This window comes from Tauraco erythrolophus, chromosome 6 (assembly GCF_009769465.1).
Source record: "Tauraco erythrolophus isolate bTauEry1 chromosome 6, bTauEry1.pri, whole genome shotgun sequence".
NCBI lineage: Eukaryota > Metazoa > Chordata > Aves > Musophagiformes > Musophagidae > Tauraco > Tauraco erythrolophus.
Genome location: NC_141470.1, coordinates 7,840,176 through 7,863,239, shown reverse-complemented (window position 1 = coordinate 7,863,239; position 23,064 = coordinate 7,840,176). Strand labels below are relative to the sequence as shown.

The following is a 23,064-nucleotide window of genomic DNA, read 5'->3' as shown; positions in this document are numbered from 1 at the left end:
CGCGTGGAGGGATGCGTTTATCGATCCGTTTATTTCCATGCATTAAGGCTGCAAACATGACTTGGAAGCAAAGCGTGCTGAGGACAGCTTGGCCTTATCTAAACAAAAATCTTTCTTCGGCGAGCTCCTCCCCGCTGGCCCCGAGTTAATCACTGGAGATGTTCTGGAAAAATAAGGCAGTAACTACAACACACAGCACCCAGAGCTCGGCTCTGAGGCACAGAGATGGTGGTATCCCAGGAAGGAGCATGGTAACCAGAGTACTGCCTGAAGACGGAGCAGGCAGCTGCACCCCCTCATTTCAGGAGCGAGGGGAGAGGACGAGCCTGGCTACCAGTGTTGGACCTGGGGCAAGGGGAGGTGGCAGTCTCCTTACCTGCTGATTGACCTGGATGCTGCTGGGCCCAAAGGTGGTGGTCCCATAGCTTGTCACGTAATAGTGAGCAGAAGGCTGCGCCGGGGGCTCCTCCAGCTGCTTAGGCACTGTGGGAATGGGGGCCCACCATCAGCACTTCAGCTCCAGGAAACCCTCAGCCCTCCCTGCCGAGCACTGGTTTGACGCAAACCCAGGACCATGACTCACCTTTGGGCAGGAGCAGCTCTGCACCAAAGCAGTGCCCGCAGGTCCCACAGGTTTTAACATCTTCTTTGGTGCTGTGGAGGAAAAAGCCCCGAGAAGAAGGAGGAGCAGGAGCTGCCCTCAGCTTGACAATGCCAAGGAGATGGAAGAGGGTCCCTCTTTCCACCCTGACCTGAGGTCCCACCGTTGGTGGGATGGCTGCTGCCTTACCAGATGCCTGAAAACCTTCATGAAATAGGGGATGTGTGGGCACCTGGCCAGAGCAGACATTATGTGCCTGAGCCCCAGTGTCTCAACATTTTCACCTTTCTTTCCATGCTTGAATTTCCCACACAAGTAAATGCTGACATCACATGGGATATGGGCTGGTTTGGTCAGGAGAAGGGCAGCGTAGTGTCCAGTGAGTTTTGCAACTAATTTCACATGGCTTTGAGGAACTGACCAGCTCCACCAGCATTGTCGTAGCAACCACCTGGCTCCAGCCCTTGGCTGGGAGGGGCACAGCGCATACGTACATGGCGTTTGTGCCATCCATGTCTGGCCAGATGAGTTCCGCGGGACAGCCGGCCGTTCGGCAGGGGGTCTTCACACACAAGTGCAGCCCGGGCCACTCCTCAGCAAGCTTCTGGACGATGAACACAACTGCCATGAGGAAGTCCCAGGCAACCTGGAAACCTTTCAGGCAAAAGGAGAATGTCTAACTTACTCACAGCCACCCAACCGCAGCAGCCCCAGAGGTGCTGTGGTGATGCGCGCATCGCTTCCAGCCCACCAGACCACAGTGGGACCAGCTCCGTTTCTCAAGTTAACCAAGGCCCATCAGCCTTCAAAGGGAATTTAAAGATATGCTGGAAGAGCTCTCAAACTCAGATGGCTCTTTGGCTTATCACTTGGAGACCCAGGCTGAGACTGTACTTTATTGGGTCCTTATGGGGAAGGATGACCCATTTGCTCCATGAGAAGTCTGCAAACGTGACTTTCCACTTTCATGTGTTACCTTGAGAGGAATCCTGACCAGGTTGCATGGAGAAAGGAGAAATCTTTAATTGAACTGCTGGTGGACCCTGGCCATACGAGGAGATGTGACAGAGGCTTCTGGGACGCTCTGCCCGGAGGGGTGGAGGTGGTGGGGGGGAGCTAAGGCAAGACGTGGTTAGGAGTCATGAAATAAGGCTCAGAGATTGTTACCTGTCCTTCCTGCTGGCTTCCTGCCCCGGAGTTCCAGGTAGCTGTAGGCCCTCTGGTTATTCGCTTTGATCAGCAGAGGTTTGCCGTTGCATATGAGCAAGCAGGTTGCCTTGGCCACCCAGTATGTGGAGTAGAAGGAGCAAGCTTTCACCAGGAACCTGCAAGAAAAGTGCCCATGGCTTTTACTACCCTCCTCCCTAACACTGGGAGAAGGCGTGGCACCAGGTGGACCTGAAAAATATGAACCAAATTTCAGTAGAAACAGAGGCAGACATCCAATGAGGACCTTGCCCTACTAAAAGCTCAAGCATCAGGAGCAGCCTCTTAAGCCAAGAGCTCCTTCCAGGTTTGGCCATTAGATAAAACTCTGGACAAAAGTTGAGAACCCCACAAGGACAGGGGACCTTCCAGAAACTGGAGCAGTCCCAGTGCCTGTAGAAACTGGACCATTGTCAAGTGGGACTGAGAGACCTCTGACTGCCTGGATGGGCACAGGCTAGTTGAAACGCACCCCAGATGAAAGGTGAACCAGAAGGAGTGTGGTCCTTGCTCACGTCCAAGCAATGAACACCGGAATGGTTCATCCAGAGCTCCACGCATCTGTGGCAGGGCTGAGAAGCCACCCTGGTCTCCTGAGTCCCAGCTTCATGCCTCAGCTGATATGGTCTCAACAGCCAAGGGCTTGCTGACAGTCACGCTGACGATGTGCCCAGCAAATCCTGAACCACGTAAACTCATCGAGGGCTGGAAACCAACCACTGCTTACCTCTGGAAGAAACCCTCAGGTATTTCGGGCGAGAAGTAGGCACGGATGTGGAGGTCCTCAGGATGATCTCCTCCCCACACCTTAGAGACCTCTTCGGTCTGGTTCAGATAGGTTGGGAACAAGTACCAGGACTCGCCTTGGCTCCATGTTGTCTCCCATGGCTTCCCAGGCACAAACTCACTGGCCTGTGGGTTGAGTGCTTTGGCGTGCCTCACCTCCAGGCAGAGCTCAAAGTGCTCCAGGAGGCTGAAGAGCTTCCCTCTCCCTCTGTGGGGCCTGTGTTCCATGATTTCCTCGAAAACATCCTGCATCCCTTCTAAAGAGAGCTGGTGCTTCACCAAGGCACGCACGGCCCGGTGGCACAGCATTGCCTTTGACTTGAAGGTCCACACCCAGTTGGACCTGTCTCTGAGAGTGGTGTGTTCCCCGATCAGCGTGTCCACAGGGATGCACTCGAGCTGCTGGACTAGCTGGTACCTCACAAGGAGCTGGTGTGAAGAGAAGGAGAGAAGAAGCAGCAATGAGAGGAGCCCAGAAAAGCTGCAGAGCTTGGGCCCTGCAGAGATGTTGGTCCTGATCCCCCCATTCACCTTGAACATAGTTATTAGGAAGGTAGGCTGGAGAAAAACAGTGCTTTCCAGGTGCTTGATTTCCTCATACCACACGACAAGCCCGATGCGGTGGAGGTACCGCAAAATGTCCTGGAGAAGCTCTCTGCTGAGGTTGGCCAGGTGCTCGCACTGGGAGAGTTTGCTGAGCAGATGTTGGAGGTCCATCATGCCTAGAGGAAGATGTGGGAGCTCAGCACATGACTCTCGGACACCAGCATTCCAAGGCAGATGCTTCAGAGAGCCAACAAAAACCAGCAGCACTCAATGTCACCCATGTCATCCCTGCGGAAGCAGCTGGGACCAGCACAATGCTCGGTGGCTGTGGCTCAAAATGCTCTGCCCATCATCAGCTGTCCCACCACCACCCTGCAGCTCACATGGTCTTGCCTTGCCTCAGTAGTGCCAACAGTGTGCCCTGACCTCAATGGCACATCTGAAAAATGAGGCTAATATTGGGTTTTTTTTCATTGTTTGAAAGAGCAGGTTTGTTTCCCACCAGAAAACCTGGGATTGCCAGTTAAACCGCAGCTTGTCATTGAGTCTTGCAGCCAGAGAGACAACAGAACCTGGCTCATCTCCTCAAAAGAAAAGCATTTGCGCCTCATCCTCTAACCCTGCTGTGGTCAGGGGAGCCAGAGATGACACCAGGCACTGGTGGTGTTCACACCTGCTTTAGGTAAGTAAGGGAGGAGCCAGGGCTCCTCACTACAGGTCCTGCTAAGTCACAGGACACACGGAGAAGGGGCTAGGGAGGGTAGGGGACGTTAAATAAAGTGAGCAGGACGTAGGTTTGGAAACCACACAGAAGCATTAAAGCTGTGGAGCTCCTTCCTGTAAGATTTTTGAATTGCCTGTACAGTGCAAAGGGGAAAAACAACATTACTGGAAAGAAACAAACCAGGCAACACGGCCAGCTCAGGGTACCTCCAGCCACAGGTTGGCAGATGTTGGCAGAGCCTCCTGGTGAAGACATGCTTGGCCTTTTCCTATGCTTTTTCCTAGGCACCTGCCTTGGAGGCAGATGCTCATAATGACAGAGCTGAGTCATAGCAATTAATGCTCCAGCAATAAGACTGCAAGGTCTTCAGCAGTGACCCCACCACCACCACGCGAATGGAGCCAGAAGGTGCAGCAAGCACCAGAGACCTTGTCCCAGCCACAGGACAGCAGCTCCTCCCAGGAAGGTGTGGTGGGGGCGAGGGACTACTCACCATGGACTGCCATCTCCTCACTCTGCGCGATATCTACAATGGCAGTTTCCACCTGCTTGTAGATGGGCGGCAGCACTCGGATGACCTCAGGGAAGACCTCCTCATTCTTCACATGTTCCAGAATAGTGGCCTCGAGCTTTTTGATATCATGGTGATCCGTGCAGTTGACAGCAACTAAGTTTAATATCTGGAAGAGAGAAAGCACACACCTGCCAAAAGCACATCCAGAGGAGCCTGCAAGGTAAAGGAGGAACCTGATGCCAAGGAGGTCACCAGGGATGGGACACACTGCTGGCTCAGCTTCAGAGGGTGCTGCCTTCACACCTTTGCTCTGCAGCAGCTCCTGGAAAATCACCTGAGGATGGTAAATGCCCCTTCACACTCCTCCCCAGGCAGGAGGAGATGCCCATCACTGAGCAGGGACAAGCACCCAGCAGGTCACAGCCAGGGGTTACCATGTCCTCCCCAGCCCCAGGGAGTGGCTGCAGTAGCAGCCTTACGAATTAGCACCAGGTCACCATCACCAGTAGCACACACCGGGCTGCCAGAGACAACAGGGTGACCACAGACAGCAAGGAACCGTGATAATCTCAGCCCTACGGTTAACATGCAGCTCTCCATCTCCTTCAGCCTCTCCCACTGGTCCATGTAAAACTCGGGCTCCTCACTGCCCTCCAGGTTGTCGATGAAGTGAGCAAGGTTGCTTTTTCTCTCTGCCAGCATGACCTCGATCTTGGCCATGATGTCACGCCTTTTCTCCTCCACCTCTTCTTCCCGGCAGCAGTCCACATGGGTTCCCACAGGAAGCACCACCGAGTTTGGGACTCGCATGGACAGGTTGTTGATCCAGAAACCGACAAGTTCCTTGAAAGTCTTGTCATTAGTTTGGTACCTGGGGAGGGAGAGAAAGAAAAATCTCGAATTCATGTCTAACTCTCTGGATCTCCAGCCAACCACCACCAGCACAGGCCTGACCATGCACCCTGTGCTGTCCCAGGGGCTTGCTGGAGAAGAGCTCAGATCTCCTAAGATCATGTGCCGTATCCAAGCTCATCCTTAAGTTTCCCATCCTTAAGCTAAGCCAGTTAAAGCTATGGGGTAGCAGAGTCCATGCCTGCTGGGGCTGGGAGCATCCCTCTGTACTGCAAAGCCCAAGCCTGATGCCACCTCCACGTTCAGGGAGCACCACAAGATACAGAAGGGCTCGCAGAGGTACTTCCAGGGCAGAAAGCAAAGCCATTTAGATGGGCATCAATTGTCACATAAGCATTTAATGCTCATCTAACTCCTCGGAACAGAGGACTCTGATGTTAGATCTGTGATGACAGATCTAGTGGCTTAACTAGAAGAGTGATCTGCAGAAAGGGGGAGAGGGAGAGCTAGCTACTCCAGCAGTGAGAAGACCAAGCATCGAGGTCCACTGGAAATGGTGTGAACCTGTGCATGGGAAAACTTCCCCATCCCCTTTATTCTCCCACTCCACTTTGAAACCAGACCAGCTCAGCACTTACATGTGGAGATTGATGACGAGTATGACAAGCGCCTGTGGGGTGATGAACACATGGTGAGTCATGTAGTACTCCAGCTGCCCAGCGAAGTCCCAGAAGAGAAAGGTGAAGTCCTCGATCTGGAACTCGCTGATCTCTATCCCAACTGTTCGCTCTTCCTTGGGCACCAGTTTGGTTTGCCCTTGCTTCAGGCTTTTGCAGATAGTGGACTTGCCTGCCAGCGAGGCCCCCAGGAACATAGTCTTGACCCTCTTGTCCTCCTGCCCCAAACCATGTCGAAGCTGGCAGAAGTAATTCCGGATCTGCTGGATGCCACCAGCGCACACTTCACTGGGCGGCTTCCGGAGGGGGTTCCCATTGGCCTTGAACATTTTTAGAGCCTGCCCCTGGAAGAGCTCCTCGGGAAGCTGGCGAAAGGCATTATTCTGCACGTGGAACTCCTGTAAGCGTGTCAGCTGCAGGACAGGCTGAGGAAAGGTCCGGAACAGGTTGTTGGAGATGTTGAGGTACTGGAGGCTGCCTCGACATGCTGCCAGGTCCCTGGGGAGAGCACTGAGACGGTTGTTGTTCAGCCGCAAGTGTTTAAGCCTGGGGAGATGGGAAAAAACCCCTTCTGGGATGACTCGGATTTGGTTCTGATTCAGCTCGAGCTTCTCTAAACAGACCAGGCTCTGGATTTCATTGGGAAAGTCCACAATCTCGTTCTTGGACAGTATCAGCTTCTTCAGGTTGCAAAGCTTAGAAATGCCGGTGATGCTCCTGAGCTTGTTCCTGTCGAGGTCAAGGCTCTCCAGCGCGGGGTTGCTCAGGACTGCCGGAGGCAGCACGCGCAGCCGCTGGGTAGAGAGAGTTACTTCACGCAAAGTGTCCTCCTGCTCCTGACCTGGATGGATGGGATAGGGAAGGTGGTTAAGAGCGACTTTCACGCTTTGGGTTGCAGACCATTTTTTCCCTTGAGGCCTGCACGATTTTGGGATCGTTTCGGCCAGCACAGAAAAGTAGAGGCAAAACACAGGAGCTGGTTGAACAGCAGGACCACAGCTGGTGCTTGAGCAGCTCCTGTATCCTCTCAAGAGAGGAAACAAAGCCTCTTGATCTTGTCTGGGTCTGAAGACACAGGAAGAAACGGTGCCCACCAGATATTGATCTGTAGCTCAAGCGTCACATCAACAGCTTTGCTCTCATCAAAGCACTGCAAGAGCTCCAGCCACACATGCATCTACCCTGAAACCAGCAGGTTTCTAATCCCCGCAGCGGGCTGGCAGAGCAAAGCCAACATCAGGAGCAGAGCTGCTCTCCAAACAACTCACCCAGCCTGCCCTCAGCCCCCAACCACAGCTGGGAAGATGCGTTGAGGCCAGGGCCAGTGAGTGCAGACACTTCCTCTCTCACATCCTCCCCTCACGCCAGATGCACGCTGCAATTCCTCCCAGAGATGTTCCCAGTCCTGGGAGACCGGGGAAATAACGCAGGGACAGTGGGGTTCCCCGCAGGACCCGGCGCACGTGAAGAGGCTCAGTGATGGCTGAGAACATTCCCAAAAGGAGGGCGTTCAGAGCAGAGAGGTTTGCAAGTGAGAAGAGCGCCAGCGGGATGTGGGATGGGGACTGCACGATGCTAGAACAAAACATGGTCAAGATTTGCTTTCCTCTCCCTCGTTTCACTTCCTCATCGGATGATGCTGAGTGCACATCCCCTTGCGCAAGGCACCCTGCTCAGGACCGACTCTGCGTCGGTTCTCAGCATCACCACCTAAACCTAGGATGTGCAACGAGCCCAGCAGGAACACAAGCTCTCGCCCTCTCCCAAGTGCCCAGTCTCTCCACCAGCGCTATCAGAGAGACAAGCCAAAGGGCTCCCACCACCGCTCTGGACCAGAGCAGCTACTCACAGGCTCTGGGCTGGGCCATGGCCCTGCAGCGTGGCACCAGCTGGATCCTCCTGCTCGCTCAGCCTCCCCTTTCGCTTCCTCCTCTCATTCCGCTCCCCGCCTCCCTGAGCTCTGCCTGGGAACCCCACCCTCTCTTTCTCCATCCGTCCTCAGAGCAGCTCCTAACAACCCAAGCACCTCTGGCCAGATACCAGGGCCATGGTATGTCCCGAAAGCAGATGGGGAGGCCACCTACGAGACAAAGATGGTGGCAGAGCAGCCCTGGAGTCAACTTCTTACAGCAGCGTCTCTGCCTTTGCTAAATGAGCTTTTGGTGTTACCTCTGTTGCAGAGGAGGGAAAGGACACTAACAAGAGGTTACGCTACTACCAAACTACTGTACATTTTGAATAAGAAAGATTTCTTCCCTTAAACTGGTGGCATCTGATCCAAGAGGGTTGACCAGGAAGAAAGAAAAAAAAAAAGGAAAAAAAAGCAAATAGTGTACACAGTATACTAGAAAATCTGTTTTGTAGAACGTGCCAGAAGAGGCATTTTTAGGTGTTTCTCATTGCTTCTCCCAAGGGGCAGCTTACAACTGGATGGACTGATTTTTAACAGTAGACAGAATGAACCAGGGTGGTTGTTACACAACTACAGGGAAAAGCACATGCGGAAGATGAGACAGTTTTCAGCTGCATTGCTCCTGCAGGCAGTGGCAGGTGTAGAGGTAACAGAAATTTAGGAGCACATGTGCTGTAAGGACTTCTAACACAGCTCACGACAGACTGTTATCTTTACTGCTAATTCAAGGCCAACACCAATCAGGAATTTAAGGCAGTAAATCAGCCCGAGAAACAAAACAGATTGACGTCATCTTCCTGGGCAACTGTGTGGTTGCTTCTATTATCTGATCAAACATTGTTTTTCACACCACCTACCCTTTTTCAGTCCTGCAGGCAGGTTATTCCAGAATCCAAAGGGGTCCAATTTCCAGCCTAAGTGTATTCACAACTAGATCGTGTTCTCCCATTCCTGTACCAACAGTACCATAAAGTTCCCGAACTTAATTTCGTCAAGGAATCTATCAGCAGTGTTGGTATTTACAACCCCACACCCATCTCCTAGACAGATATTCTAGCTACAAGTTTAGCTTTAATACTAAATTTCAGCTATTCTTTTGCAGTCTTAGCGAGCCTTTGTTCCAAAAACTTCAAAGAATCAACACCTTATGCTCCATTCAGGCTGCACTTTTATACAGGAAGCAAACAGAGCCAAGGAAGATCAACTCCAAAATGCTCAGGGCTCATCCGTAAACACTTCTGTAGGATGGTGAATAATGGGAGTCAAGTGTTTTGCCAGTCCAGACAGTACTGGTATATAGGCTTGTTTTGTTTAAATAAAATAAAAATAAATAAAAAGTCCACAAAACATCCAGCTACTTGGAACCACAGCCAAATTACAGTATGCAGACAAAAATCTTACGATGGAAGTCAGAGTTCACTGAAAACTTAGGAATGCCAGCAAGGGATCAAAGGTCTTGCTATTTGTGAGCTTTCCTATGCTCACCAGGAAAAGAAAAATAAGATCTGCAGTTATTCACTTTCTAAAACTCATCCCAGACAACCTGTTTTCTCTTTGAAGACAAGCAGCAAGACTGTCCTCGAAGAGGGCAGTTTCCAAGTCCACTTTAAGAAGTCTGGAAAGCCCTCACGTAAGATGTGTTGCTGCCATCTGGCCCAACAGGCCACATACACTCACCTTCTGTTGAAGAGAAAGCCAGTTTCTAAGTTGTAACTTACTGGTTTTCTCTACAGCTTCCCTGTTAAATGTCTTCTCCCTAGCACAGTCCGATGGGAAATGGTGCTTTTTGTCAGGTTCAAGGGTGCTGGATATATCTGTGACTGTATTTCATGCAGTACATGTGGACAAGGAGTGCTTTCAAAGAGAGCCAGGTGAAGTCAGTGCGTGTGCTGGACTTTTCTTGATAGGAAAACCAGTCCTCCTACAGAGGAGGAGGAACAATTACTTATCCAACCCCAAACCTCTTCTACAAACACTGTATTCCTTATGCAAAAGCCAAGTGTGCAGGTTTATGTAGAACAGTCAGGGCAAGAGGTAGCTGTAAGACAAACAAATGACACCTGCTATAGAACTCAAACCATTCAAAATAACTTTATAAATTCTGTCACATTTCTGCTTTGTACAACAGTCCGACCTTACCCCTCCGGCTTGTTACTGAAAATTCACAATGCTTGCTTTTTGTTTCGTTTTTTCCTGAAAGGCAGACACAAAACCAGCCATCAGTGCATTATTTACAGAAGTGCAACACAGTCTCCCACCCCGAAACGAAACTTTTCACTAACAAGATACTTCCAACAGAACGTAAATAAACACCACGGCTTGAGCAGTGTTTCTGAAGTCAGTTTATAAAGGTTAGCTCATTTCTGCAATCCCCAAATGACAGAGCAAGTAAAGCTTCGCTCACCATCGAATGGGCTAAAAATACAACATTTCAAGTATTAAATCAGAAGTTTCTAAAGACAATCCATATTTTGATAAATAAACACAAGGGGAACAGTATACAGCTCTCAATGTACTGTATATGAAAAGTGGTGTCCAGTTTCAAACTTTTAGCAAGACAGGTGCACAGCCCGAAAATGTGATCAAAGTAACCCTGAAAACTGTAGCAATCCGGGAGTCTCAAACATTAATCTCTTCTGTGTTCCCCCTCGAATTACTCTGCTGGTCTGAGGCATTTGATTGTTATTTAGTTCTACATCTGTAGGTAATCAAAAAAAACCCCAAGTTCATTCCCATATGGAAACAATTCAAAAGAAGTTCCATAGATAAGTCCTATTATCATCTTGCTTCACTGCGCTTTATTTTCAACGAGATGGGACTGCAGATCTGTTATTCCCATTATTCCCTCTGGCAGAGTGTTCGCAGCCAGCGTAAGTTCAGCCCGAGTCATGCTGACTGGGGCTTGCTCTCAATTTTCCACTTCACGTGTATCTTCACCATCAGATTTCTTATGTTTCCTCATGTGTTTGTATTTTTCCACGTACGCCTTCACCAGATTAGCCACCTTCATAGGGTTGATCTCTCCGCTTTTGCTGTGGCAGATCTACAAAGGATGAGAAGAGGCATTTGGTCAATTAACAGCACTATAGCAGTCCAGGCAACAGACACGTAACAGAGAGGCCCTGAGCTTCCCAGGGGAATCCATTCCTGCACAGGCCCTTGAGTCTCATAGTGGGATACATAAAGTGGAAAACTCAACAAGGATAAAAGTAGTATTTTACTTCAAGCACTCTAGAAATGGCCCAGGGCTTATCTACCTAGCACCAACTGAATGCAGAAGCATCTCCAAAAGCAGAATTATTCATTTTTACTACAGACTTTTCTGTCCAGCCAGTTTTACACAACACATGGTAACGAAGGAAGTGTTGATTTCCCATTTTCTGATGATTTTGAGGAAGTGATGCTCAGATTAAAGGAATCCAGCAGTTTTGAGGGCCCATTTTGAAATGTAGGAGAAAGAGAACGGACCCTACAAAGCACTTTGATATCAGTGTTCACATTGACTTAAGCAGCAACTGGTGTTGCTCACCTCTCCTACAGACTACACCTGAGGTTCATATGGGTCACGTAGAGGATGTGAAATTGCAGCCATTATCTCAGGAATTTCAATTATGATGGAATTTCCCAGTGATACCAAGAATGCAGAGCAGGGAGAGAATACAGTTCTCTGGGGTATCATTTATCTGCCTTGACCACAAGAGCATCACTTGCTCTCACAAGACAACATTACCTGCTGATCAAGTCTTTTTTTAGCCACGATCTGGTCAGCACTAAGATTTGAGACAAGAGTCAACACCAGCCAAATTGCAAGTCCCTCTTCCAAAGTTCACAGACACTACAGATGCTGAAGGAATTAATGCACAAAAGCATTTTGCCACTTTCTCAGAAACAGCTTGACGATTTTGGCCAAGGTTTTTAATGAGAGAGATTCGATCACTCACCCAAAGCACATACCATGTAACATTTCAGCTTAGGCAGCTTAAGCTTAGCAATGTTCTGGATCACTGAAAACACAATCTTCTAAAAGGAACAGTATGACAGCTCTCATCCATGGCAGCACTCAAGTCCTACTTAGAGCAACTATTGCCTCATCATAAGACTGCAGAGTATGAGTCAGAGTCCAAAGATTTGCTACTCAGTTACAGCACGTAACTGTTGAAGCTGGCAAGTGCAATCCAAAGTACTGCTGCTTATTTAACGATCTGCACAGCTCCTCCTCCTCCTCTTCATTTCACTGTCACCTTACCTTTTGTACTGCTTTTCGAAGAATATTCTTGTACTCTTCCTTTGTAATCTCCCTCTTCTGGTAAAAAGGTTTAATTGCAAGTTTTGCTTCTTCCACAGCCCTTTCCTGCATGTGAAGCTTCTTCATGTACTGCAAAGAGAAGTTCATTACCTTGTGCTATCTTGGGAATGGTTTCTGAATCTATTTTTCTTAGAAATGCTCTAACAATGAAAATACTCATTTCACAACTTCAACGACCCAAGTAAGAGCTAACCTCAAAGTGATTTCCTGTACTGTAAACTGCAGTCTTGAAACAAAACCAGTCTGCACTACAAAGAATCCTTGTTTTATGTAACATTTCATCGATGTCTTGGAGAACGTGTTTCATTCAGTCAAGCGACTACTATGTCCACTTACTAATTTTGGTCTCCTCCTTCCTTTCCAAAAGCTCTGAAGTAAACATACATCCATCAAAAGGTATCAGATTCTAAAAGCAGCAAGTCATATCAGGTAGCTCTAAAGGCATTCTGAAAATTGCAGTTGCCTATAAATTAAGGATTACAGATGACATCAGAACGTATTCTATCAAAACAAGTTCATGAAGACTGCTGCTCATAAACAGGTTCAGTGGAAAAAGTATCTTACTGTTTTGTTTTATGGTAGAAAGTAAAATAATTGTCTAAGAAGTTTTTGTTCTTGTGTTAACATCCACTATGTGTAGTACAGCAAACCCAAAAGCTGCAGCAAGGGACGAGCATTGCAAAATCTCCAAAGTATTTTACTATCTCTGCATTTTCAGTGTTGATAAGCAGCAAGATACAGCCTTCCCTCTCTACAGGACTGATATGAGAATTGACACTAATTTCAAAGCTGGAAGGGAAAGGAGAAAACCAGGTGTTTAGAGAAATTTGGACATTCTTGCTTCTGGAAAGTCCCTTTCAAATCTTCACGCAAGAAAGTTTCAGAACTTTAAGAACATATTTTCGATGCTTTAATCCCTCTCTGTCTTATTGCAATGAAGCAGTAGAAAGTTGAACCATCAAACGGAGTAAATACCAAAAGAATTCAAAGAAAGGATTGCCTGCCGCTCCTGGGTTAGCAGAGTCAGTCACCGAACACAACAGTGACAACAGGGGCTGGGAAAATACAGTACAGAGAAAGTTAAAAAACTCCCAACTTTCTAAGTCCAAATAAACAGCTTGTTAATGTTACGCATATGCTACTTGGTGGCATTCACTCACTTCCTCGTTTTTTGTTTTATCCACTGGAGGTTTGGGTGCTTTGATCTTTTCTTCTGCATCTCCAACGGAAGCAGCTTGGATTCCTGGTTCAGACGCAGTAGCCAGGCTGCCTGGCTCCGGAGTCAGGCTCTGTCCTGCCATGCAGCCAAGCGCTGGAAGACTACCCTGCATGATGAACTGAACCGTCGGCTGGCTGACGGGGGCGTAGGGGGGCAGGCTGGAGGGCAGAGGTGGCGTCAATGGTATATTTTGACAGTACACCTGTGAAACAGATATTATTTTGTAAATGCTTGTACTTACAAGACAGCATCAGATCAGGATTTTCAGAGCACCTTTTATCCACTCAAACAGGCAAGTAGTTACTAGTTTGAGTCAGGGAGACTAACTTCCTAACCCGCAGCTAGGTCTCTGCGCACCAGGAGCTAGCACCAGCTCCTCTCACCTTTTAACTGGGGACAGCAGAGACTGATGGCACAGATCAATGCCACCAGGCCAATTTTTATAGCCTGATTAGTCATGGAGAAGCTCACAGCTTCACTATCTTTCTGCAAGTTACTGCTGAAAACAGAAGCCGCGTGCATAGAACAGAATTAAAAGAAAATGTGCTGCTTTAACCGTAAGGACCACCTGAGAGACTGAATGATTAGAGGACTGCTGAGGTGTATGGGCTGTATGAAATGTACCACACGCAGAGGAAGGCAAACTCTGCCGTGAGAGGAGGGTGTTGCACAACGAGGGCACAGATGAGGTGGGATGCCTTCCATGACACTTAGGTGCTGGAAAGGGAACCAACCTGAGAGGAATCTAGATCAGGAAACATAGGCTCAGGAATCATGTAATTGGTTGGAGGAGGCTCATTTAACTGCACCTGATTTAATGTTTGGTTCAAGTCCTCTGCTTTCCAGGCTCCTTCTTTTGCTCGCTGAAGTTTGTATAACGGCATCCCTAGGTTCCCCAAGAGAAGGAAAAGAAAACATTTAATAACAAAATAAACCTAATCGGTCAAAGAGTCAAAGCCAACTACATTTTAAAAACTTAAAATAAAAAAGATTTAACAACAAAGTTAGTATGAAAGGATTTTGTTTAGCAATCATCAACATTTTAAAGCTTCTGATAATAGAGGATTTATCATCCCCTTGAACGACTGCTCTTTACTGGGTTTCCATGAGAGTAACCCATGAGAACCACACAAGCAACTGTCAACACACAAGGCACAGGGTCCCAAGCCAAACTGCTTCCAGCAGCTTCGGCTTAGCAGAGCTCACAGGAGCGAGCTACAGAGATTTCTCACACTCCTCAGCACTGAGAAACTTTTATAAATTCTGAAGGCAAACCGACCATTCTAGGTAACCGCAGAAAGGGCGGAACGCGGGCTGGCAGTTCAGCCATCGGGTTGCAATACGCGCTTCGTGGCCGAACAAGCAACCGCTGGCTGGCTAATCTGTGCTGACAGCACATCCTCTCCGATTCATTAACACAACTCGCCTCCTGATTCCAACAAGTGCAAAATGCCAGCTCTCCGGAGTGGGAACCCCAGGATCGCCTCAGCTCAGATGACAGAGCTGTTACACTACAACCAGGTTTAGCCAGGCACCAAACCCCTAAACCTTGTACAGCCTGCTTCAACCACTGTTTGTTTTCCAAAAGAGAGACTTACTTGGAGCTTTTCCAGTGGACAATGTGCCGCTCTCTTCCTCTTGAAGATTCCAGGTGACTCTTTTCACTGGTGCTTTTGATTTCAGCACAGGACCCTGAGGTACCACCTCCAGTTCAGGTTTACTGAAAGGACCGGTTTTCTCATTTGACACAAGGCACTCATCTTTAACCTCCTTCAGGCAATCTGTTATTATCCTTTTGGAAGAGCTTTGAACTGGTGGAGCTTCAGTCGGAGGGTGCAGGATAACTTCCTTCTTCGGGGGTGGTTCCATCAGAGACGGACACAATGCAGTATTTTCTATTTTAACCGTAATCTCAAGGTTTGTATTGCTACAGCCACCAAGCACTGCTGGATCACTACTACTCATTAATTCTCTTTGAGCAAAAGAATCCACATTGCCAGTTGGAACACAAACGTTTGTCATTTCTGGCACAGGGAATGCAGTTTCACTGGTCGCTTCCTCAGAGATGGGCTCTACCTTTATAGTTTCTTGGGCCTCTCTCAGCTGAACCGGGCTCTCAGTGTCTACTTCCTCAAGTTTGACATTTGGTTGGAAGGTTATACAAAGCTCTTCTAGTACTAGCTCCTCCTTTTGCTCTTGTTTCAAGGAATGGGGTTGCTCCAGACACCTGGACACATTTTCAACTGGAGGCTTTTGATCCTTTTCTGGTGGAGGAAGCGAGGTCTCTTTTGATCTGTGTTTTCTTTCTTTGGAACGTGATCTTGACCGTGGCCTTTTTTCCTTTGATTTGCTGCTTTTGTGCTCTCGAGATCGAGATGCAGACCGAGACTGAGATCTCCACTTCCTCCTCTCCCGAGACCTGGATCTTGATCTCTTTCTGTCCCTTGACCTCAAGCTACTATCTTTATCATACCTCTCATAGCTTTTGTCTCTCCTGTGTTTCCGCCTTTTAGTCCTCTCAACGCTATTCGACCGGGAACGTTCCCTTCGTCTTGATCTTGATCGAGATCGTCTTTTCTTTTTCCTGTTTTCATAAAACTCAGAAGTACTTCCAGGGCTACCTGAACGTGACCTAGATTTCCTTTTCTCCCTAGACCAAGAAGTTTTTGCCTTTTTATCCTTAGTTTTATCCTTCATTTTCTTTTTTTTAGATCGTTCGTGACTGCTAGAACGGTCAGTAGAAGACCTCCTGCTCTTGGGTTTCAATGTGTGTGTTTTGCTATGCTCTTCTCCACCTGACCAAGACGCAGACCTGGAGCTTCGGTCCCTTGAGCGTGCTCTATCCCTAGACCCTGATCGGGATCTCTTATGCTCTTTGACAAGTGCCTTTTTCCTTTTCATCTTCTTCTTGCTTCGGGAGCTGGAGTTTGAACAGGACCTGGAACGCGATCGCCTCTCTGTTTGTTCTGCCTTTTGGACTTTCTGGTGTCCATCATTCTTTGGGGGACTACCTGGTTCCAGTTTCACATTAATGTTAGGTCTAATCAACTCTTCAGCATTAAAGAACACATTAGGGCCCTCTCTGCTTTCCTCCTTTAAACATTCTGCATTAGAAACTTGTTTAACAGCAGATGACGTGCAAGGACTGCTTAGAAAGTCCTCCTCATCCACATTGTCTCGTTCCTCTGTATCAGAGATCTGTTCCACAATCCTGCTTTTTACCGTCACGTCATCACGAGACTCTGTCTTACTAGATGGCACATCAGAGTCAGTCTCAGATCGAAATATATTGTCTACCATGTAAGGGGTGAAACGACGGACAGTTTGAAAAGTCTGAACTTTGGGATTTTCAATGGAAATAGTCCTGGTAATATTAGTTAGCGGGATCCCTGAGCCAAGCCTTTCAGGACTGCTGCTTGCTGAACTCGAGTCTGACCCTGTTGGCTCAAAGGGATCATATATTTCACTTTTGACCTGCTTTTTCTTAACTGAGAAAAGAGGTGAAGGACTCTCTTTCTGTTGCACTTTGTCATCCACAGGGCGGAAGGTGTTACAAAATCCTGGGTTAGACAGTCTGCTGGGATGCCCTGCGTTTCCAGGAATGTTGATTTTAAAACTCTCGAAAGAGCTTGGGCCTTTGCCCCTCGAAGTGCCCAGTAGTGATGAACTGCTATACATGCCTGTACTGGTAGAAAAAGACGCCCCACTTGTACGTGTTTGTTGCTGAGATTCCTTGGCATTTGACTTCTGACTTTCCATCTTGCCACCCTTTCCCAGCTGACTAGTGCCCTCTTTGCCAGTCAGCTGGGTGATACAGGAGCTGGGGATGTCACAACTTTGGCTTCCTACAGGTTCTGGCTCCACCTGCTTGCTGCTGGTCTCCTTTTTAATCTTTGGTATCCTGGGAAGCTCAAAGATGTCAATTCTCCTGGGAGGTGGTTTTAATGGCTGCCTCACAGTTACAGCTTTTGAGCCAGAATTCAAGTTACAGCTCAGGGGCTTTGAAGACGAGTCAGTGGGCACAAAGTTTTTAGAGTTTCCATTAAATCTGGGCATTTCATCTAACTTGGAGCCACGCCTGCTCAGAGTAGCTATATTCTGAGTCTGAACAGACCTGGGTGTCATCGAATATTCTGATTTTACAGTTGCTTTTTCTGATGTAGTCTGTGCTGGGTTTGCTGCAGGCTCAATGCTGCTCAGTGAGGGTGAAGGTGATGAAAACAAGGTTGAGGAGGAGAGTCTGGTGAGAGTACTCAGCCCCGAGGAAACTGAAGGTCCAGCAATGGAGCTGCTTGCTGTGGTCCCTGAGTGCACTGTACTTGGTTGAGTGTTATGTCCTGAACCATCATCCACTCTCGAGTCATTCACTGATTTTCTATGGAGTGGAGCTATGGCATACAAACAAACAATTAGGCTTTTCAGTATGTACCTGGACATTTTCCCCCAACATTAAAAGAAGTTCCGAACTAATTATTTCAAGTTCCACTTTGGTTTGCAGACATACCACACAGTAATAAGGCAATCCAATAGTTCTTTTGGTCAGCTGCTCACGGTTTAATGCCAGACAACTGCATCTTTGAAGTAAACATTAACATTTAGGAAATATGTTATTCTGCTCTGTAGGTATCACCAGATTCGTGTTTATTATCCTGTAGTTGCTGATTGAGAAAACTGACTATAACAGATGATGTTATAGGTACTTATTTTAAGAATAAAACTCTAAGTTTCAATTTGAAGCAATTCTTTCCAAATAATACCATGCCAAGGGAAGATAAAGCTGAAGATGCGAACACGTATTCTACAGCTCTGCTTTTGCAAAGAAACGTCTTGCCAAGGTCCTCGTCACTGCTCTTCAAACTGAAACACAGTTCAGAGGCACGGCAACAATGCATGACAAACGCCAGAAGAATCAGGTACTAAGGTATCTCTGCTCTATCCAGTCCTGCATTTTTTATGACAAAGCATGAAACTACAGTGCATTACTTTTTAAAGAAGAAAACTATCTATTAAAACCAAAATCCTCCAGTAATATCTCAGCTCTGCAATTAAAACAGAGACAGGTAACACTATTTCAGAGCATATGTAAGAATCTTATTAGATGGATTATTGCTGGCAACTACTGAACCTATCCTACATATTCAAAAGCCCAGTAAGAGTATCCCTACGCAGTCTGTAGGACCAGGCAGATGGAGATGAAGAGGGTTGGGGTTGTTCAGCCTGGAAAAGAGAAGGCTCTGGGCAGACCTTATAGCAGTCTTCCAGTACCTAAAGGGGGCCTACAAAAAAGCTGAAGAGGGACTTTTTACAAGGGTGTGTAGTGAAAGGACAAGGGGCAACGGATTTAAATGGAAAGAAGGAAGATTTAGATCTAAGGAAGAAATATTTTACAATGACAGTGATGAAACACTGGAACAGGTTGCCCAGAGAAGTTGAGGATGCCCCATCCCTGTAAGTGTTCAAGGCCAGGTTGGATGAGGCTTTGAGCAACCCGGTGTAATGGAGGGTTTCCCTGCCCATGGCAGGGGGTTGGAACTAGATGATCTTTGAGCTCCCTTCCAACCCAAACCATTCTATGAAACGCACTACAAAGTGCCAAGCCCTTACCTGCCTTCTTCGCTGTCAGCGAACCATCTCTGTGGATGACCACATCCGAACTACTCATCATGAGAAAGCTTTGTCCAGACAGGATACTTCCCAACAAATCAGGCACAGGGGCAGCTTCTGCTTCTTGATCAGGACTCAAGGCAGGTACACTGCTTCTGCATGTTTCAGAGGGGTTATATTTCCTTTACTCTTACAGCACTTGTTCTATACACACACATTACATTAAAAAGAAACCAAAATCAAGGGCGTAAACAGAGGTCAGCCAGGGAAGTTCACTTGTAGTTTTGGCTTCACTAGAGTCATTCAGCCCCCATCTCCCTCTGGCAAACAGAAGGTGAAGCTTTTACTGTCTTCCCACAGGAACACCACAGGATAGGAAAGCATGTAATCATACCAGAGACCATTGGTAAGCAAATGCTTTTTAATCTTATTTTGGAGTGGCACTCACTGTGTTGTGTATCAAGATTAACTTTCCAGTGCATTTAAGATGCATTTTTTGAAGCATAAACTGTTGCTCACCACTTCAGAGATATTTCGCTCTCAGCTGATTCTCTTCCCCTCATCAAATCACAATCACAAATATATTCCTCAGCCCTACACTGCTCTCTGAAAAAATGGATGCAGCTTGAACCAGTGTTTAGCACCAGTCAGAATACACATAGGTGCCTACTGGTAGGATAGCTAAAAGCATGGCTTAGGAGGAATTACACTGAAAACCAACAGCAGTGGTCCCACACATGGGACAAGAAAAACATTCCCCTTTATGCATTACTCAATCTTACAAAAATGGTTTAAGTTTTCTGTTCTCAAAATATGGACTGAAAAGGTTTAAGTGTTTTTTGGTGCTGGGGTGTGGCTTTTTTGTTTTTCTTTCTGTGCTCTTCTGTCGTTAGGACTTGAGGGTTTGTTTTGCTTGTTTATTTGTTGTTGTCTTTTTTTTTTTAAAAAAAACACTTCAAAAAGGACCAACAGACCCGGTTCTTTGAGGGAGCTATGTTTCATTTCTGAATGACAACAAAGCAAGCTTTCCAAACATAATGTACACAAAAAGCCTGTAATAACATACAACATTAAGACAAAATGGGAAGGCTAAAAGAACTGGCTGCCCAGGCCAGACCAGAAAACTCACTGTAGTCCAGGCAAATCAAGCCTTTAGAAAAGCTGAATTTCAGCTAAACAGTTCTACCTTCTAAACAACACACTACTCAAATAACTCAGAGGGCATGGAAAGCCTCCTGAAAGGCTTCCTTCAGGACTGAGATGGCAAAGGTGGAAGAATATTCCAAGTTATCATAGAAACATACCATCTTAATCCTGAGGAACCAACCTTCACCATGTCAGATGCATTAGAGGACAGCCATACAAACCTCATACCTTTAATCATTTAAGCTGAGCTCCCTCCATTTCTCCTAGTCTTCAGCTCCCTCAGCCTTACAGTTTTCTGACTCCGTTGGTACCTGCCTCAGTCATTTTCTCCATCCCTTTTCTTCTCGTTCTGCTCCTGCTCTCTATGTCCTACCCTCTGCACTGCATCCCACACCCCAGTAGCCACCAGTGAGAGGCACCTGGCAGGCACAGGGCCACACAGTTTGCACACACACAGAGACATCTGTCAGGCAGCAAAGCAACTGTTAAATTGCAGGATCAAACAAAGAGTTCTCTCTCAATTTTCTGAGCCCCAACAAATGGCAGAGGAATTGGGTGAGGTGGGTATGTGCCTCATCTCCTTCTCCAGATGCAATTACATTCCCCAGCCCTCAAATAAGCAAGCCTTTTTTTTAAAAAAGGTTAATGAAACTGGGATTTAAAACATACTAATGGGGTTAACTAAACAATCCTGAAACAGAAAGCAAGAAGAGCCAGATTAGTGTGGAAATACCGATTTGAAACTTCAGTGCAATGGTTAGAGCTATTATGAAAGAATAAGTGTGTGTCCTTCAACACAAAAAAAGAATTCTTGCATAAAATGTTGTGGTTATTTTTCTACACATGTGCAGGCACACATGCACGCACACACACTCTTTCAAAATACTCAGGGTAAGAAAAGAGTTAAACAAGGATGATCACCCAGTTTGTTCTTTTGTTAGAGTCATTAGACAAGTAAGAAAAATAAAATAAAAATAAAAAACCAAAACTATAAAAATAAAATAAAAATAAAAGTAATAATAAAATAATAATAATAAAAAACTAAAATATAAAAATAACAATAAAAAATAAAATAACTTGATGGATTTTTACCTGGAAAGTCCCACAGAAACAGGTCTAGCTACAGGACGGTGCGACCTCAGTGCTGACTGGGAGAGAATTCTCCTTTTGGCACTCACTGGTGAATCTGGATTTGCTGGAACCTCTTCATTACTGTGGGTAAAACACACACACACGGTCCCTGAAACTGTCTGTACGTTTTTCATGTGAAATAGCAGATAATACTACTAAGACAGATACGGTTAAAAAGCATCGTTTGTTTTATTATGCTACATTAAAAAATTATTTGTGCAATATACTTATTTTCCGTGGCTACATAAATAGAAGAGTGCAACTCAGCCAGCAGAGATTCAAACGTACGTTTTCTTCCTTTTTGAAAGGATCAAAAAGACTTATTCAGTGGAAAATTAAATTTCACCAACAGTCATTTCAGATGGTCCCTCCCTAAAATCCAAAAGCTTAAGAGTGACACAAACGATGGCACAGTAAGATAACTCCTGAATTTAAAGTGTTTGGGAAAATGAAGATGGCAAAAGGAGAAGCACGGAAGATTCCCCAGGTCCGTTTAATTCTGCGTGAAGTCACTGTTCGTTGTACACCAAACACGCCAGCGTGATACCGTGATGTGTGGGGGTGTTCTGGTGGCAGGGGAGGGGATTTGCTCCCTGTGCCACCAGATCTGAGTCCCATCCCCCCCGGGGGGTTGAGCCAAATTGGCGCCTCTGCGAATTGCCCTATTTAAGTGGAGACAAAGGTGCGGTCTTTGCGCGGTCTTTTGCCCAGGAGCGAGGAGAGGGCAGGAGGGCGCTGCCCTCGCTCCCGGCTCCCGGCCGGGCGGCCGCTCGGGCCCGGGCCGGCGCCATGTGCTCAAGATGGCGCCGGGGGAGCCGCATGGGGGGCTCGGGAAGCGCCTCGCTCCCGGGGTGCCCGCCGGGCCGAGCTTCCCCAGATGGGATTAAGATCTAAGAGAAAACAACCACAGCGACCAGGTCAGTCAAGATGGAGCAGGAGGAGGTGTGCTGGAGCTGAGGTTTCCCTTGCAATCGGTGTGAAGATGGCAGGTGGCCCCCCTGCAGCCAGGGTGTACTCGGCGGAGCAGGGACCCACTCGTGGCCCGTGGAGAAACCCACGTCGGGGAAGAGTTGCCTTAGCCCAGGAGAGGTCGTGGAGCAGGGGATGCACGACCAGGTACTGTTAATAATGGGGCATGGAATGCCCGACGAGGTCGTGGAGGCATCTGGAGTCCGTGGGACGGCCCACGCCGACGTGAGTGGCAGCAGCTCCCTAAGAGGCCAAGACTGGTAAAGCCTGAACTGGTGCAAATCCATGGGGAAGGATTGCAATCCTGCGGGCAGGACTTATGCTGGAAAAGTTTGGGGATTTTTTTTTTTCCTCGTGAGTGGGGGATCCACCAAAGCAAGGGAAAAATGGTGTAAGGACTCCTCCTCCTTTAAGTAAGGAGCGGCAGTTAACAACATGGATGAACTGACCTGCACTCCCCCATTCCCTGTCCCCCTGCGCCGCCAGGGGGGAGGTAGAGCCAGGAACGAAAGGAAATAGGGGGTGGGGAGGTGTTGTTTTAAGATCTGGCCTTGTTTTCTCTTTGTCCTCTCAAGTAACTGGCTTCGTTCCCTTGTGTCTCTCGTTAAGTAACTGTTAATAAATTGTTTTGTTTTAAGAAGAAAGCCTGAGTCATGTTTTGCCTGGGACCATGGTTGGTGGGTGCTCCCTCTCGGTTCATGTCTCGACCCTCAGTCCAAAAAACCACGACAGCCAGCTATCTTAATTTAACACAAAAAAATAGCAAATGACTGATTAGGATCTGATTCCTTCAGGTTCTAACCTTTGAATAACCTCACAGATCTTATTAAAGGTTTTCATGGGGCTTATTGTTTCAGCAAACCTCTTTAAA

The 23,064-nt window shown here is 47.3% G+C and overlaps 3 protein-coding genes across 4 annotated transcripts in view; all 3 read right to left on the bottom strand.

The window, feature by feature from the left end:
- Positions 1-23,064, bottom strand: part of RPLP2 (ribosomal protein lateral stalk subunit P2) — a 161,243-nt gene that overhangs the window by 100,579 nt on the left and 37,600 nt on the right. The window lies entirely within an intron of this gene.
- LOC104376776 (malignant fibrous histiocytoma-amplified sequence 1 homolog) lies at positions 302-7,774 on the bottom strand. The gene is made up of 10 exons (XM_009983403.2): positions 7,756-7,774; positions 5,868-6,747; positions 4,957-5,248; positions 4,357-4,543; positions 3,125-3,315; positions 2,535-3,022; positions 1,769-1,926; positions 1,096-1,255; positions 584-654; positions 302-483 (listed from the first exon to the last, which is right to left on the bottom strand). Exons 1-10 carry the CDS (start codon positions 7,772-7,774, stop codon positions 302-304), a joined length of 2,628 nt encoding a protein of 875 aa, XP_009981705.2.
- The window catches only part of PHRF1 (PHD and ring finger domains 1), a 32,690-nt gene continuing 19,534 nt past the window's right edge, over positions 9,909-23,064 (bottom strand). The window contains exons 12-18 of one of the 2 annotated variants that reach the window (XM_086613012.1): positions 21,186-21,305; positions 18,948-19,102; positions 14,942-17,731; positions 14,078-14,229; positions 13,285-13,545; positions 12,065-12,193; positions 9,909-10,861 (exon numbers count right to left, since the gene is read on the bottom strand). In XM_086613012.1, the coding sequence (XP_086469138.1) occupies positions 10,727-10,861; positions 12,065-12,193; positions 13,285-13,545; positions 14,078-14,229; positions 14,942-17,731; positions 18,948-19,102; positions 21,186-21,305 (3,742 nt within the window). In that variant the 3' untranslated portion in view covers positions 9,909-10,726. The remainder of the gene's footprint in view (positions 10,862-12,064; positions 12,194-13,284; positions 13,546-14,077; positions 14,230-14,941; positions 17,732-18,947; positions 19,103-21,185; positions 21,306-23,064) is intronic. The other variant, XM_086613013.1, reaches the window with a different exon arrangement.

Coding starts and splice junctions, on each gene's coding strand:
- LOC104376776 (XM_009983403.2), bottom strand. Junction 5,249..5,867: donor CTCGTCATCAATCTCCACAT/GTAAGTGCTGAG, acceptor CTCCCTCCCCAG/GTACCAAACTAATGACAAGA. Junction 4,544..4,956: donor TGGAGAGCTGCATGTTAACC/GTAGGGCTGAGA, acceptor TCTCTCTTCCAG/ATATTAAACTTAGTTGCTGT.